Source organism: Misgurnus anguillicaudatus, chromosome 20 (assembly GCF_027580225.2).
Source record: "Misgurnus anguillicaudatus chromosome 20, ASM2758022v2, whole genome shotgun sequence".
Lineage (NCBI taxonomy): Eukaryota > Metazoa > Chordata > Actinopteri > Cypriniformes > Cobitidae > Misgurnus > Misgurnus anguillicaudatus.
The window spans coordinates 30,259,263-30,273,206 of record NC_073356.2 but is presented as its reverse complement, the minus strand read 5'-3'; the positions used below and the strand labels follow the sequence as shown (position 1 = coordinate 30,273,206).

The window sequence follows — 13,944 nt, the reverse complement described above, 5'->3', positions numbered from 1 at the left end:
AGATCGCTCCGTTTTAACCAACCGGGCGCGATCACTCATCCGGGGTCCGTATTGATCCCGCACAGAGCCGTATAAACCATACATAATGACTTTCACTGTTTCATTGCACGCCCAAAACATATAACACGACACACATAGGAGGACAAAAAACACAAGGGCATTTATCAGGATGACTAATGAAGCAGGTCTCATTGATTGGTTTGGTAATGCAAAGATCTGCTACACCCACTATTACGTCCGTTCTGCGTCGGTTCCTCTGCGTTTCTGGTTTAAGTCCCTGTGGTCACGACTAATCTCATCTCAGCTGTAAGAGCTTGTTTTGCACTTGAATCTGATTTTTCCAATTCCAAACGTACAGGAGAAACAAAACTTTTTGGTAGCGTTGCAGCTGTTCATTCTTTAATCGAAAGAGGCGTTCCAGTGAAAACTGGAAACGGGTTTTCAAAATGGTTATTTTTTTGTTGTTTAGACAGGTTCACTCTCCAGTGGCATCTATTTTGGGATCTTTATTTTTAACAGCGTTCAAGTGCACAGTTCCTGGACAACTGTTGATGCACGAGCACTTTGAAATGAATCAGATGACTGCGCTATTTCAGTGTCGTTTTCACAAGAACTTCCTGAATACCGTAATCCTTTACCATACATCATGAAACCTATAAAAAACAAAACATCACTAAATATACTTCGAATTGGGCTGCAAATTTTGTGTGCTGTGACAAAATCCTCGAGTCTACGAGCAGCTTTATTCACAGCTTTCCTGCGATGTGATGAGTCACGTAGCTTCAAGGATTACAGAAAGGAAAACAGAGATAGTGGCGGAGAACAAAAAGAAAGGAGGGTACAAAGGGACGAGAGAGACGTGAAAGAGTGGGAGAAAGAGAGAGAGAGAGAGTCGTGGCACTGCCACTTCAGGTCGGCACGGCAACCAACCCTTCTGTCACCATGACAACGGTGAGACGAGCTACCCAGCAGGTAAACAAGGTTGCCCTGAATGACGATGGGAGGGGAAGGTAGTGATGGGAGAGGAAAATAAGAGACAGGGACAGAAAGTAAGAGAGAGAGAGAGAGAGAGAGAGAATGACAGAGAAAGAAAGGGAAAGAGAGAGAGAGAAACTGTGAGAGAGAGAGAGAGAGAGAGAGAGAGAGAGAGAGATGGGGAGAGAAAAAGTGAGAGAGAGACAGAGAGAGAAAAGGGAGAGAGAGAGAGAGAGAGAGAGAGAGAGAGAGAGAGAGAGAGAGAGAGAAGGAGAGATGGTGTAACTGCTATGGTTGCCAAAGCAACAGGCAGTCGAAGATTCATCCTCAGTCTAGGCAAAAAGAAACCTGTTGGTTTCCACAAATGCAGAGCGTCAATGAAAATTGAGCGGTCCAACCTCCACTCCTTCTTTTAAATTAAACTCAATAACCATTCATTGAAGCTACTGCGTACATTTCTTTTAAAAATGTTAAAATATTTTTAATGCACTTGTGACATATTTCAATGGGAAATTAAACATTTTGTATAGGAAGCCAACCGTAAGTGCAGTCTACAAAGCTATATTTACTATATTTACTGTTTTCTACATAAAATCATCCTACATAATCTAAAGAACAATTTGCATAAATATAACCTTGTTATATTTAATATTGACTGAGAAAGATGACAGTCATGTCAAAGATTGAAATCAATATTAAATCTTTAATGCTACTAATCTCACAATTAGATTATGAGATTTTATCCTGAATTTCACAGATATACACTCACATAAACAAAGTTCAACTGTGGATAGGTGATAGTTGCAACAATAACTGACCAAACAATTGTATTTTTCCAATAAAAAATGCAAAAAGAAAATATACAGAAAAAATAATCCTAATCCTTCAATTTGTCTTTAAAGTAAGCAAATACAATCGATTACCAAATATACAAGAAAAAACTAAGTTTCCACACAGCATCTTAAGTCTCATCTGCCTGCAAAATCACTTCAGCATATCCACTGACATGATGAGAACACGCACTTAATCTCTCCCTTGATCTGAGGCCAGGGATTTCATTGGGATTATAGGATATTAAATCCATAGATTATTCAATCAGCTGACATTTACTCTGCTCCAACCCTTCATAAAAGTGCCTTGTACACATATGGCAAGCAAATCACGATGTTTCCACAGATACATACTAATGCATGCTGTATGAGCAATATTCATAAAGGCAGTGACTGATAAGAACTCAAAAATCAGCAAGACCTGCTGTTTGTTCGTGCTGTTATTCTGTGAATGGAAAGAGTGTGTGTGTGTTATTCAAGCGAGCTCAAGTGGATCTCTCTCGTGACTTGTCGGTACGTGTGCTGTGTGGCAGATGTTTAAGTAGGTGTGTATCTACACAAAGACTGTTCTCAATCTCGCCTCTGTACCCATCATGCAACGCTGCCCATTGCATTGAGCCGGTTTCCTAGCAACCCAGCATCCCTCGTCCCAGCCGTCTCCTGGCAACAGGACCTGCGACCGTAATCAACCTGCTCGACACCCCACCCCCATATATTCCACTCTCTTTCATACCAATCTCGTTTTTTCTCGCTTATTCTTTCGGCTGCTCTATCAATCTGCCATTTTAGAACAAACACGGAGTTGGGGTGTTCATAAAAATAAGTGAGGAACATGCAAAACATATTAGGGTGATTTTCGCGAAATTGGACTTGTGAGGTGTCATGAAACATTTTGATAAAAAAGTAAATGCAAAGTAAGAGGATCAAAATAAGAAGCATACAGTTACAAACGTACTATTTTGCACATGATTTCAAATGACATCATACAATCCAATTTTGTTTTTTTTTTCCACATTTAAGGGGAAAATTTTCATTACCGCAACGTGTCCATGACTGGACTTGGGTTCTTTGACATGGAAATATTTATAATTAAAAAATCTAAAAAATAAAAAGCTTCAGTGCTTGTTATACTATAAACATTTACAGTAAAGAAACATGTGGTATTTGGTGATCATTGGTAAATGTAGAGACAATAATAAGGAATATAAATGTGTCCCAGACCAATTTTCTCATCCTCCACAACAATTTTCAATCATTGTTTAAGCACTCAAGGAACTAACATTTTAAAAAATGTTGGAAGGGTCATAATTGACTGTGACACTCAAGATGGCTACCAGGTAAGCAGTTCTTATTTTTTCCCTCCAGATAAAAGTTGAAATTTTGTTTGTCATAGTACCTAGACAACTTTTTAGTTCTCATTACCGCAACGTGTCCATGACTGCATTTTGGTTCTTTGACGTGGAAATATTTATAATTAAAAAATCTAAAAAATTAAAAGTCACAGCGCATGTTATGCTATAAACATTTACAGTAAAGAAACATGGTATTTGGTGATCATTGGTAAATGTAGAGACAATAATAAGGAATATAAATGTGTCCCAGACCAATTTTCTCATCCTCCACAACAATTTTCAATCATTGTTTAAGCACTCAAGGAACTAACATTTAAAAAAAATGTTGGAAGGACATAATTCACAGTGACACTCAAGATGGCTACCAGGAAAGCAGTTCTTATTTTTTCTCTCCAGATAAAAGTTGACATTTTGTTTGTCATAGTACCTAGACAACTTTTAGTTGTCATTACCGAAACATGAGTTTGTAAATGCATATATTTAATAATCATGTTGCGGTAATGATAATTTTTGATAATGTTAATCTAAAAAATGTAAAGAATTCTATAGGAAATATTTTTTAAATCCTCTAAAAATAATGGTTATAGTAAGTTCAGACATTCATCTTATATGTGCAAAAAAAATTGTCTTCAAGGGCTGTTTAAATTTTTTTGATGCTGGACACCTTCTCAGTCTGGATTTTGTGAGAATCACCCATTACCGTTTTCAGAAATACAGCCAGTGCGAACACATTTATTTTGAATAATGCCACGTACACACCAAACGCGGAGCATCACGTTACTCGCTTTAGACTACTCACGGGATGTAACTTCATGTCACGTTTGAGGCAAATAGCGCGTATTTTTGCGGCAAACTCGCCGCCTATATCATGTCATTCGCATCGCCCCACGCGAAGACACGTCTGACCGCGTCTTTGCTTTGACTTTGTATGTAATCTACTTGCGCAAATCGTTGAACTCGCTTCTGGTGTGAACCCACAGTTAGAAGGATAGTTGGATAGTTCTTGGGCTTAACTAAGCACCATCTTCTATATGTTACATTAGTAAAACGCTCGCTTATAATGTTGATTCATAGCTGCAGCAAATTTAGCTGCTTATGCTATCGTGTATTATGTTGTGCTATCTGTGGGGGCCATCTGTGCTTTTCACTTATTAATGTAAAGCTGCTTTGAAACAATCACCAATTGTGAAAAGCGCTATATAAATAAAATTGAATTGATTTGAATTAACTTTTCTTAATGCGGAATGAAGATGGAAGCTTATGGAAACGTATAAATGGATTTGTAAAAAAATCTGTGTATGGGATATCAACTATGTATTATAATTTAATAAAAACTAGAAAATCTTCTTACTTTTAGTAGTAGTAGTAGTAGTATAAAACAAAATGCCGTCACTCATGTCAACCACCATTAAACATCACTTCAACCTTCAATCCTCATCAATGAAATAATCAATACGCTCTAATCAATTGGCCAAATCACTAGACCTTACACTGGTTACACTGGTTGCAAAGACTTTAATCTCTCATTGTTTCACCTTAAACAGTAAACAGACATAACGAAAGAAGCAGTAGTTACTCTATATAATATTTATGCTTAAATGAAGCCCCTTTGGGACACTGCAAATTGAAAGTTCGATAAGTCCTTATTCCTCAGGAAATCTGCAAATGTCATATTCATCATTTAGTGTGTTTATGTCCTCTTCCTGAGCAATAATATTGATCTGGGACACACTCAGAAAGAAGACAGATTACCCCTGGCAAACAAGCTCTTAAGATTTGCGATTTGTTCCGGAGAACAAATGAAGTCAATCCGACCGATCAAATGAGAAACCAGGAGCGGTCGAAGATGTTTTGTGACTTTATCATAATCAACGTTCTGTATTGTTTTTTTGTCTGAAACCAGCACAAATGCACAATGCGTTGGATTCGGCATTTCACCGCAACTTCTGTAGCGCTGATATCCTATAAGAATAATAATACGATCTCTGTAAATTCATTTCTCAATGCTATGACGAAATCCACCGTGCATGCTGTATAGATATAGATGCGTGTCAGATTAAGTTCTGCTCTCGTGGACTTTGCAATCATCAATGGCCACACACACGCACTCTTGCAAGCAGATGTCTGTCTTTAAGCTCGTGGACGTCCGCCACCTCCCCTTTCAACGGCGCCCCTTCCCCCCCGCCACCACCCGCGGCTCATTATGTCAAATTTTCTTTCATTTCCCCCTTCCCCCAATTTACCCCCTACCCCTCCTTTTCACATATCCATCCAATTTCTCTTTAATTAGACCTACTTTCACCTCTGTCACTCTTTTGCGCTCTCGAACCCTGTAACCCTTCAATTCATTCGAACAATGGACTCATCTTGTCTGGATGTGAGTATAGACACTGACACCAAGTCAAATATACTTAATCTAGCAGTTTTTGAAGGAAAGCGACCACATACTCGATCCACGACTAGGCTTTAAAAGTGTCCGATTGGGTTATCCTGATATGATTGGCTCGCCTCTTTTGTGTCAAAAAGTAAAGTGAAGATGCTAAAAAGCAGTGTTCCCCAAACAAGCTTCTTATTTATCTTTCTATAGTTTGAATCACACGTGAAAGGTTTTAAGGATGTTAAAAGTTCTTTAAGGAACCATACAAAGAAGCTTTAAAGGGATAGTTCACCCAAAAATGAAAATTTTGTCATCATTTACTATCCCTCATGTTGTTACAAACATGTATACATTTCTTTGTTCTGATGAACACAATGGAAGATATTTGTAATGAAGTAGGAAACAGAAGCACCATTGATTTCCATAGTAGGAAAAAATACTAGTACATCGCAAAAAAATATTTTCAAGAAAAAAATTCAAAAAATATCTAAAAATTCTTAAAATTAAGATGCTTTTTCTTGATGAGAAAAACGACCCAAAAATAAGTCTAGTTTTTAGACCAAAAATATCAAATTTAAGTGATTTTGTGCATAAAACAAGCAAAAAATCTGCCGATGGAGTACGCAGAATTTTTCTTGAATTTAGTGTTTAGGAAGAATGTTCAAGATTTTTTTGCTTGCCCTATTGGCGGATTTTTTCTTGCTTGTTTAATGCACAAAATCACTTAAATTTGATATTTTTGGTCTAAAAACTAGACTTATTTTGGTCATCAAGAAAAGGCATCTTGATTTAGATTTTTTTTGGATGTTTTTGCTGAAGGCGAGACAAAAATACTAAGAATTTTTTTCTTGAAAATCATTTTTTGCAGTGTATGGAAGTCAATGGTGCCCAAAAATGTGTTGGTTACAAACATTGCTCAAAATATCTTACTTTGTGTTCAGCAGAACAAAGAAATGAATACAGATTTGTAAAAACATGAGGTTGAGTAAATAATGACACAATTTTCGTTTTTTGGTGAACTATCCCTTTGTGGGACCTTTAATTTAAAAGTGCATAATGAGTTGTGCTTACATGCACAATAATCTACACAATTTTCGCAGATTTACGGTTTTTTACGTGTACTAGAAACAACATACAGTACACGTAGCACGGTGACCATCAAAAGCATTTACTTTACAAAACTTTCTGAATTTCTGAGTACAATAAACATACTACTTTAGAAATAAAAATGAGCACATTGCATCAAACCACAAACAAACATCCAGACATTCGCTCACACAATCCACCCCCTTCTCTGGGTAACAACACCTGCCCTCCCTTCCCCCACAACAAAGGCACGACAGACGCTCTTTTAAACACATGGGTTCAGACGCATAACTCGTCCCAAGCACGATAACGCAAAAATATACTTTATAGATGGCTTAAGTAAAGATCTGTATGTAATAACATGCACTATTAATAACCAAATGGGAACACAGATCTAGAGGAGGAGTGATAATTTAAAGCATCAAACTAAGTTTAAAAGCATTAAAAAATAATAAAATAGTTAAAGTAGAAGCTAGCCGATCTGTCCTGCTGTTTAACCACATCTCGTTTTCGAGTCACGATTCCCACGGCTGAGGCAAGAGTCAAGCTTTTCCTGAAATAGCACGCAAAACAACTTAAACCACTAAAAACCGCAGAGCTTAATAAAAAACACTAAAAAATAAAGTCGCATGCGTCCAGCTGAGTCATATTTTACTAAAATCTGTGTTTCAAACTCATCAATATTTTTGCTGTTTGTTTAAACTCTAAAATATGAGCGAATTATAAACTGATTCAGGCAATCGTGAGATGCTGAGAGCTTGTACGTGAATGAGGCGCTGGTTTTAGGAGTGTCTTGGACGACGCTTGGCGCTTTGTTGTGCCGTGTGATAAACAGAGCTAAGCAAACATGTTGGGATGGCAACGATAAGCTGAGAGCGAGAGATAGAAGCGATGAGGAAAGATAACAAGGGGGAGGAGAAGATGGTAAACCCGAAAGAGGAGCACGCATCTCCATTCTCACAATCACTGTGTCTCTCTCACCTGAAATTAAACATAAGGCCAGGTGCCACTCCAACCATGCCATCTGTTCAACCCCTCCTCCCCTCCTTACCTCTCCCTTCAATTCACTGCTCACAGTGGATCTTTTATTCATGGCTTTAATGTTGGCGAAATTAAAGGCACTTTTTCGTGAAGTACAAACGGAAAGTATAATAAGGAAGCGCTCGGGTATCTGATTTTATGCCATACGCGACCTAAATCAGTTTAGTTGTTTGATCACATGGCAAATGCAATTGGGTGATTCTCACGCAATCCAGACTAAGAAGGTGTCCAGCATCAGATTTTTTTGCACATATAAGATTAAGGTCTGAACTTACTATAACCATTATTTTTAGAGGATTTAAAACATATTTCCTATACAATTATCAAAAATTATCATTACCGCAACATGATATTACATTAAATATATGCATTTACAAACTCATGTTTCAGTAATGAGAACTGAAAAGTTGTCTAGGTACTATGACAAACAAATTTTTTACTTTTATCTGGAGAGAAAAAAAAAGAACTGCTTACCTGTCAATTATGTCCCTTCCAACAATTTTTTTTGTTGAAAATGTTCATTGAGGGCTTAAACAATGATTGAAAATTGTTGCGGAGGATGACAAAATTGGTTTTGGACACTTGTATTCCTTATTATTGTCTCTACGTTTACCAATGATCACCAAATACCACATGTTTCTTTACTGTAAATGTTTATAGTATAACATGCACTGAAGCTTTTAATTTTTTTGATTTTTTTATTATAAATATTTCCATGTCAAAGAACCCAAATCCAGTCATGGACACGTTGCGGTAATGAACATTTTCCCCTTAAATGGGGAAAAAACAACAAAATTGGTTCGTATGATGTCATTTGAAATCATGTGCAATATAATACATAAAGAGATGTTTGTAACTGTATGCTTCTTATTTTGATACTCTTACTTTGCATTCACTTTTTTTATCAAAATGTTTCATGACACCTCATAAGTCTAATTTCACGAGAAACACCCGATTGCGTCTAAAGATTTGATCGCTCCTTATTTGCCAAGTTGTGAACAGTGAATGAGTCCATATATTTATTTATTTATACAAGAAATTTCCTCTTTTACCACAAAATTCATTAAGCATCAGACTGGTTGCTATAGCAACGGATGTAGAGATACAAAATATCATCATCTGAAACCTAAATCAGATCTGGATGCAGTGTGAACAAAGGCAAAACAGATCCGGTAAGAAACATCTTATCTGGTTTTGCTCCCCCAACATGGTCGCAATTCCTATCTCACCCGCGCATGCACCCTAAACACACATCGCACGCATTGCCGGAGCAATTCGCCATGATTGACAGGCTGGGGGTGGGGCCTGATCTGAATGGCAGGTGCCATGAGCTGGTAATAATGCCATACAGCTGGGATGTCTCTGTGTGTGTAAAGAAAGAAAGAAAGAAAGAGGAAGAGAGATTTCTCTTTAGGAGAGGGGGGCTGTTCTTAATAACGCAGTTTGGGGGGGTATGTGTACACCATCTCACCGGGCTTAGGTGACAGGGGTGGACTAATAGAAGGATGGAAAAAATGGAGGATTTAAAGCTGGGGGAGCCCGCTGAGGTCGCAAAGGTCAGACTACTGTCATGCTAATAACGGGATTTGTTCTGGAGTTAGCAAGCAAGCACACATACTGCCGGTCACCATAAGGAAAACCAATCTAGACAAACACTGATCACCACAAAACCGGGATACTGTTCACTCTTTCAATTTCATTTTGTTGGGTATAATATCACTTTAACGTTGTTTAATGTGTAATAAAGTCATTAGCCTACGTCTGGCAGGAGCACAGTTCTGTTCTGCTTCACCAGATGCTTCAATTGCTCTCCTCTGATTGGTCGCTTAGTCAACATCACGTCTGTGCATTTACGCCACGGCCCTCTTGTGCTCATGTTGCTTCCGCTTGTGGAAATTAAACATGCTTAAATAGAATCTGAGCGGAAAAGATTCCCTCGGGTTTGCATGATGTGTATCTACTCAAAAACAATCGACTGGCCATAGATGGAAAGCAGCGTATAGTTGGTATATCGAGACCCCTTTACGTTCCCATCTATGTAGGTTTACGACAGGTATATTCATTAACGTCTTGGTTAATTGGGAGTAAAAATAAAGAAAAGATGAAAAGGTTTTTGATTTTACAGGTTGGCTGTCACGGCTCCGGCGCGGCAGATGGCCTAACAGCTAATCAACGACTTGAGAGGGAGCGACATGATCACGAATGCCTTCAAGGATTGCGCCCTCCTACATTCCTAATTAAAGTCTGTTCAGTCAACACAGATTTCCATGGATCCAGTTTCCGAACCATGTAATATGTTGTTTCCGCTTTTAGAAATGACTTCATGTCCTTTAATCCTGTTATGAACCGTCATGATAAAAGCTTTATCCTATATATAGCGTAGTAGCAATTGAAAATGTTTTCAGGCTTAAATAAATCCATTTGTTTTATATAGCCCGTCTCCGCCATCGCTTTATTAACACTGACAACTCACCCCTGGCAATGTCTTCTGCTCGTGCAATGCATTCTGGGCCTTCAAGGCTGACTCTCTCGCACAGTACGTCAGAAATGCACAACCTAAAGAAAAACGTAAAAGAGAAAAAGCTGAATATGAGACAGAAATACAGAATATATATGAATATATTAGTTTACCTGAACTCAAATGAGTAAATGCATGAATGCAACTTTAAATCGAAGATTGTTTAATACAAAGTGATTTATGCCATGAGTTTCAGAAAAAGGTCAAAATATGTACTGTCACTGGGGCGGTACCCTTTCAAAAAGTACAGCTTTGTACCTATGTTAGAGGTATATATTGGTACCTATAGGGGACCTTTTTATTGGGTAGGCTACTGCCCTAGTGACAGCTAGGGAATATATTTTTGACCATTTTTTTCTAATACAGAATACATACTGTTACGTTTGGCATGGTGTCCAACAAGACATCATGAACAGGTCCTCAAACAGGCACTAGATGTCTTAACATAGTCTTACTTTTAAGACATGATGAGGAAAACTCATCTAGCACCATTAGTCTACCATCTCCCCTTGAGACAGCCCGTTCAATAGAGCCGTGTCAATCTCGTTTAATTACCTTTGTGCATCCCCGTGTACTTGTCCTTGATCACCGTGAGCTCGTAGATCTTCCCAAACTGCTCGAAGATGGGCTTCAGGTCCTTCTCCTCCAGATTCCGTGGGATCTGGCCAATGAAGAGCTTGATAGCGTCGGCCTCCTTCATTAGGACAGGGGACGGAGCGACAGCTGCGCCCGGTGTTTCAGCACTGGAGAGCGGCCCGGCGGATGAGCGAGAGTCGCGGTGATAAACACGAGTCCGGGGGGAAACGTTTGAAACGTGACAGCTCTGAGTACAGAAGAGAGACACGAATCCACTCGATGACACATTATAATGACTTTCATCAAACTGATTTGCATTTACAATAGCGAATTGAGCAAGGTTTCACACTTTGGTTTGGGCATTTTGCATGCACAAAGCTTAGTGCTTTTAATAAATGTATTGTTTTTATCAGTATGTGTATTTTTCGAGATCGAACCCCTCACGTGTGTGTTGCTAACGCAATGCTTTACCAACTGAGCAAACTTACATGAATTCATAGTTTTGCGTAAATACGCGCCTTTGACGTGTATCAATATCGTACCATTTTATTTAGTTAAATGCAATGCAAATGTTTTACTTTAAATGACTCGTTATACGCAACATTAATATTTAAAATTGCATACAAATTGATAAAGTTTGCACGGATTGATCTTAAATATTTGCAGCGGAAAACAAAAGATATTTCAGTATAGCAAGCGTCGAAAGTCATACACGAACGTGATACAATACCAAACAGATCAATATGTAAAAAAAACAATCATTAGCATTTTAATAACATTTCAAACTATCTGTTTAGTATAACACCATGCACAACTATGTTAAAGATGAAAATGTTACCAGGCAACTTAAGGTAGCGTCAAGCATCAAATAATAGGATGACTTTGATGATACAGATTTAAAGAATTAAATCAGTAGTAAAACAAAGAAACTTGTGTTACAAGCTCCGGCGATCCAGCATATTAGAAATGAATACAATAAAATTAAATGCACATAAATATTGATGCATATCCCCGTTGCTTCTTTGTTTAATCCAGACTGGTGGCTCAGGCGTATTGTGGCTCTTTGTCACGACACCAACTGCACATAGATACGCACATACATGATCGAGAAAAACGCACATAGATATCCAAGCAACTTCTAACCTTTAAATCAATAAATATTGATATGCTTATTTAAATCTTACGAGCTTTCCCGTGTGCGCAAAGCTGACATTTGTTATCGTTTCCTCCTCTCTTTTTTTGTTAATCCCAAGGGGATGTTTGTTTATTTGCCATTTTCCGTCTGGTTGTAAAAGATGCTCGTGCACAGATAAAGAGGCCTCTCATAAAAGATTTAGCTTGACAGAAAAGCACAGAAGATTTAACTAAATCACCCTTGAACCGTCAGGGTTTTTGTCTGTCTTTGCCCTCTCAAACATCTCCTGTTGACTAGAATGAATGCGTGAATCGATAGAGGTACAGATGCAAATAAAACACATTTCCACTTACGAATTAACGCTGAGGCTGTGAAGACGACACACGTTAACACTGTAGTCTATATTCACGGTGTTGACACTCTGTATAACCCGTAGCTTTTGACGTCGAAAGCCGGTGTCCCCCTCCTGTCCATCTCCTGTCCTCCCTCGGGGTGTGGAAACCGTGATGCTTACTCGGTTTAAGGGAGTGTCTGTATTTTCTCCTTACAAAACATAGCCGCAAAAACACAGGTTGCTGTCAACGAACAGCTGATTGTTTCATTACCATGCACACTGCATCTACCGTGTAATTTAGACATTGTGGATACGTATACACTTAATTTTATAACAAATTAAATGATGAACAAAATGAAAATACATTTGATAGGTGCTAAAATTTACTCAACATTAAGTATCATAACACAGTATATTGTTTTTTATTCAGTTCTACCAAAATATGACTTTTTGTGCTATAATTGGGTCCCCAGTGCTTCTATCAACCTAGAAAATGTGAAAAAGATCAACCCAGTAATGTAGTTTTGGTAAACCATTCTTTGCAAGCATGTGAAAAAAGGGCATTGAAATCTTGCTCCCCTTGTGATGTCAGAAGGGTATAATACTGCCCCTTAATCTGTACTATCTAACCATGACATTGCCCCTCATTTGCATTTAAAAGGACACACTCAAAAACGGCAAATTTTTTGCTCACACCTACAAAGTGGCAATTTTAACATTATTTATAAATTATTTACATTGTATTTTAAAGAGCACCTCTTGTCTGATTCACGTTTTTACATTTGCTTTGGTGTGTAAGTGTGTATTAGTATGTGTTAATGATATGCAAAAAGAAATACCCCAAAGTAAACGATGACGCGAGTTACCGTCTCCAACATAAATCTCTTTTCTTGGACAACAACAAACACACAGATTTTAGGCAACAGTTTACTTCCTGGGATTGGTGATGTAGAGACGATCGACATTATCATAATTCCTCACGCTTCGCACTCACAACCTGTAAGTTAACTCCTGTTGGCATTGCATTGTGAGCGAATCTTTCAAACATGGTAAGGGGTGTCACGTTTCCGGCTGACGTCAGAGGTATTCAGGCCAATCACAACGTACAGATTAGCTGGCCAATCAGGGACATATAGCTTTTCAAATCCGTGCGTTTCAGGAAGAGAGTGAAATCTGAAGGTACAAAATTGTACGGTATGTGGAAAATAATGCGTTTTAACGTGAACGCATTGTATTATACCAAATACACAAAAAACTTTGTTTTTTAGCAATGAAATAGGTGCACTTTAAGCTAAAACTTTAAATACTTAATCTGTGGACAACAAAGATTTATTTTACATCTTAAAAAAATTAAGTTAAGTGTCCCCTTTAAGAAATTTGCATTACTGCGCTGCCATTTTTTATCGAATAATTTTTGCCCAAAAATTATTCGATCGAAATGTGCATGTTTAAATAGGATTCCAATTTTTAACGGTTGACGATTGGCTCTTTTACTGGGAGGCGGGACTAGAGCCGACCTTCTGAACGTTGCGATCTCCCCCATTCATATCAATACCAGCGACGCATCTTGTCAATATTAAAAATCTTTAGTTCGACACTGCATTAGTAATGCAAAGGGTCGTGGGCTTGATTCCCAGGGAACACACATAATGATATAACTTGAATGCACTGTACATAGCTTCGGATACAAGCATCTGCTAAATTCATAAAAAATTTAGCT

General features: G+C 38.0%; 1 protein-coding gene across 2 annotated transcripts in view; it reads right to left on the bottom strand.

The window, feature by feature from the left end:
• celf3a (cugbp, Elav-like family member 3a) overlaps nucleotides 1-13,944 on the bottom strand; it is a 31,311-nt gene that overhangs the window by 10,435 nt on the left and 6,932 nt on the right. For both annotated transcript variants that reach the window (XM_073858505.1, XM_073858506.1), the window contains exons 3-4: nucleotides 10,735-11,002; nucleotides 10,135-10,217 (exon numbers count right to left, since the gene is read on the bottom strand). In XM_073858505.1, the coding sequence (XP_073714606.1) occupies nucleotides 10,135-10,217; nucleotides 10,735-11,002 (351 nt within the window). The remainder of the gene's footprint in view (nucleotides 1-10,134; nucleotides 10,218-10,734; nucleotides 11,003-13,944) is intronic.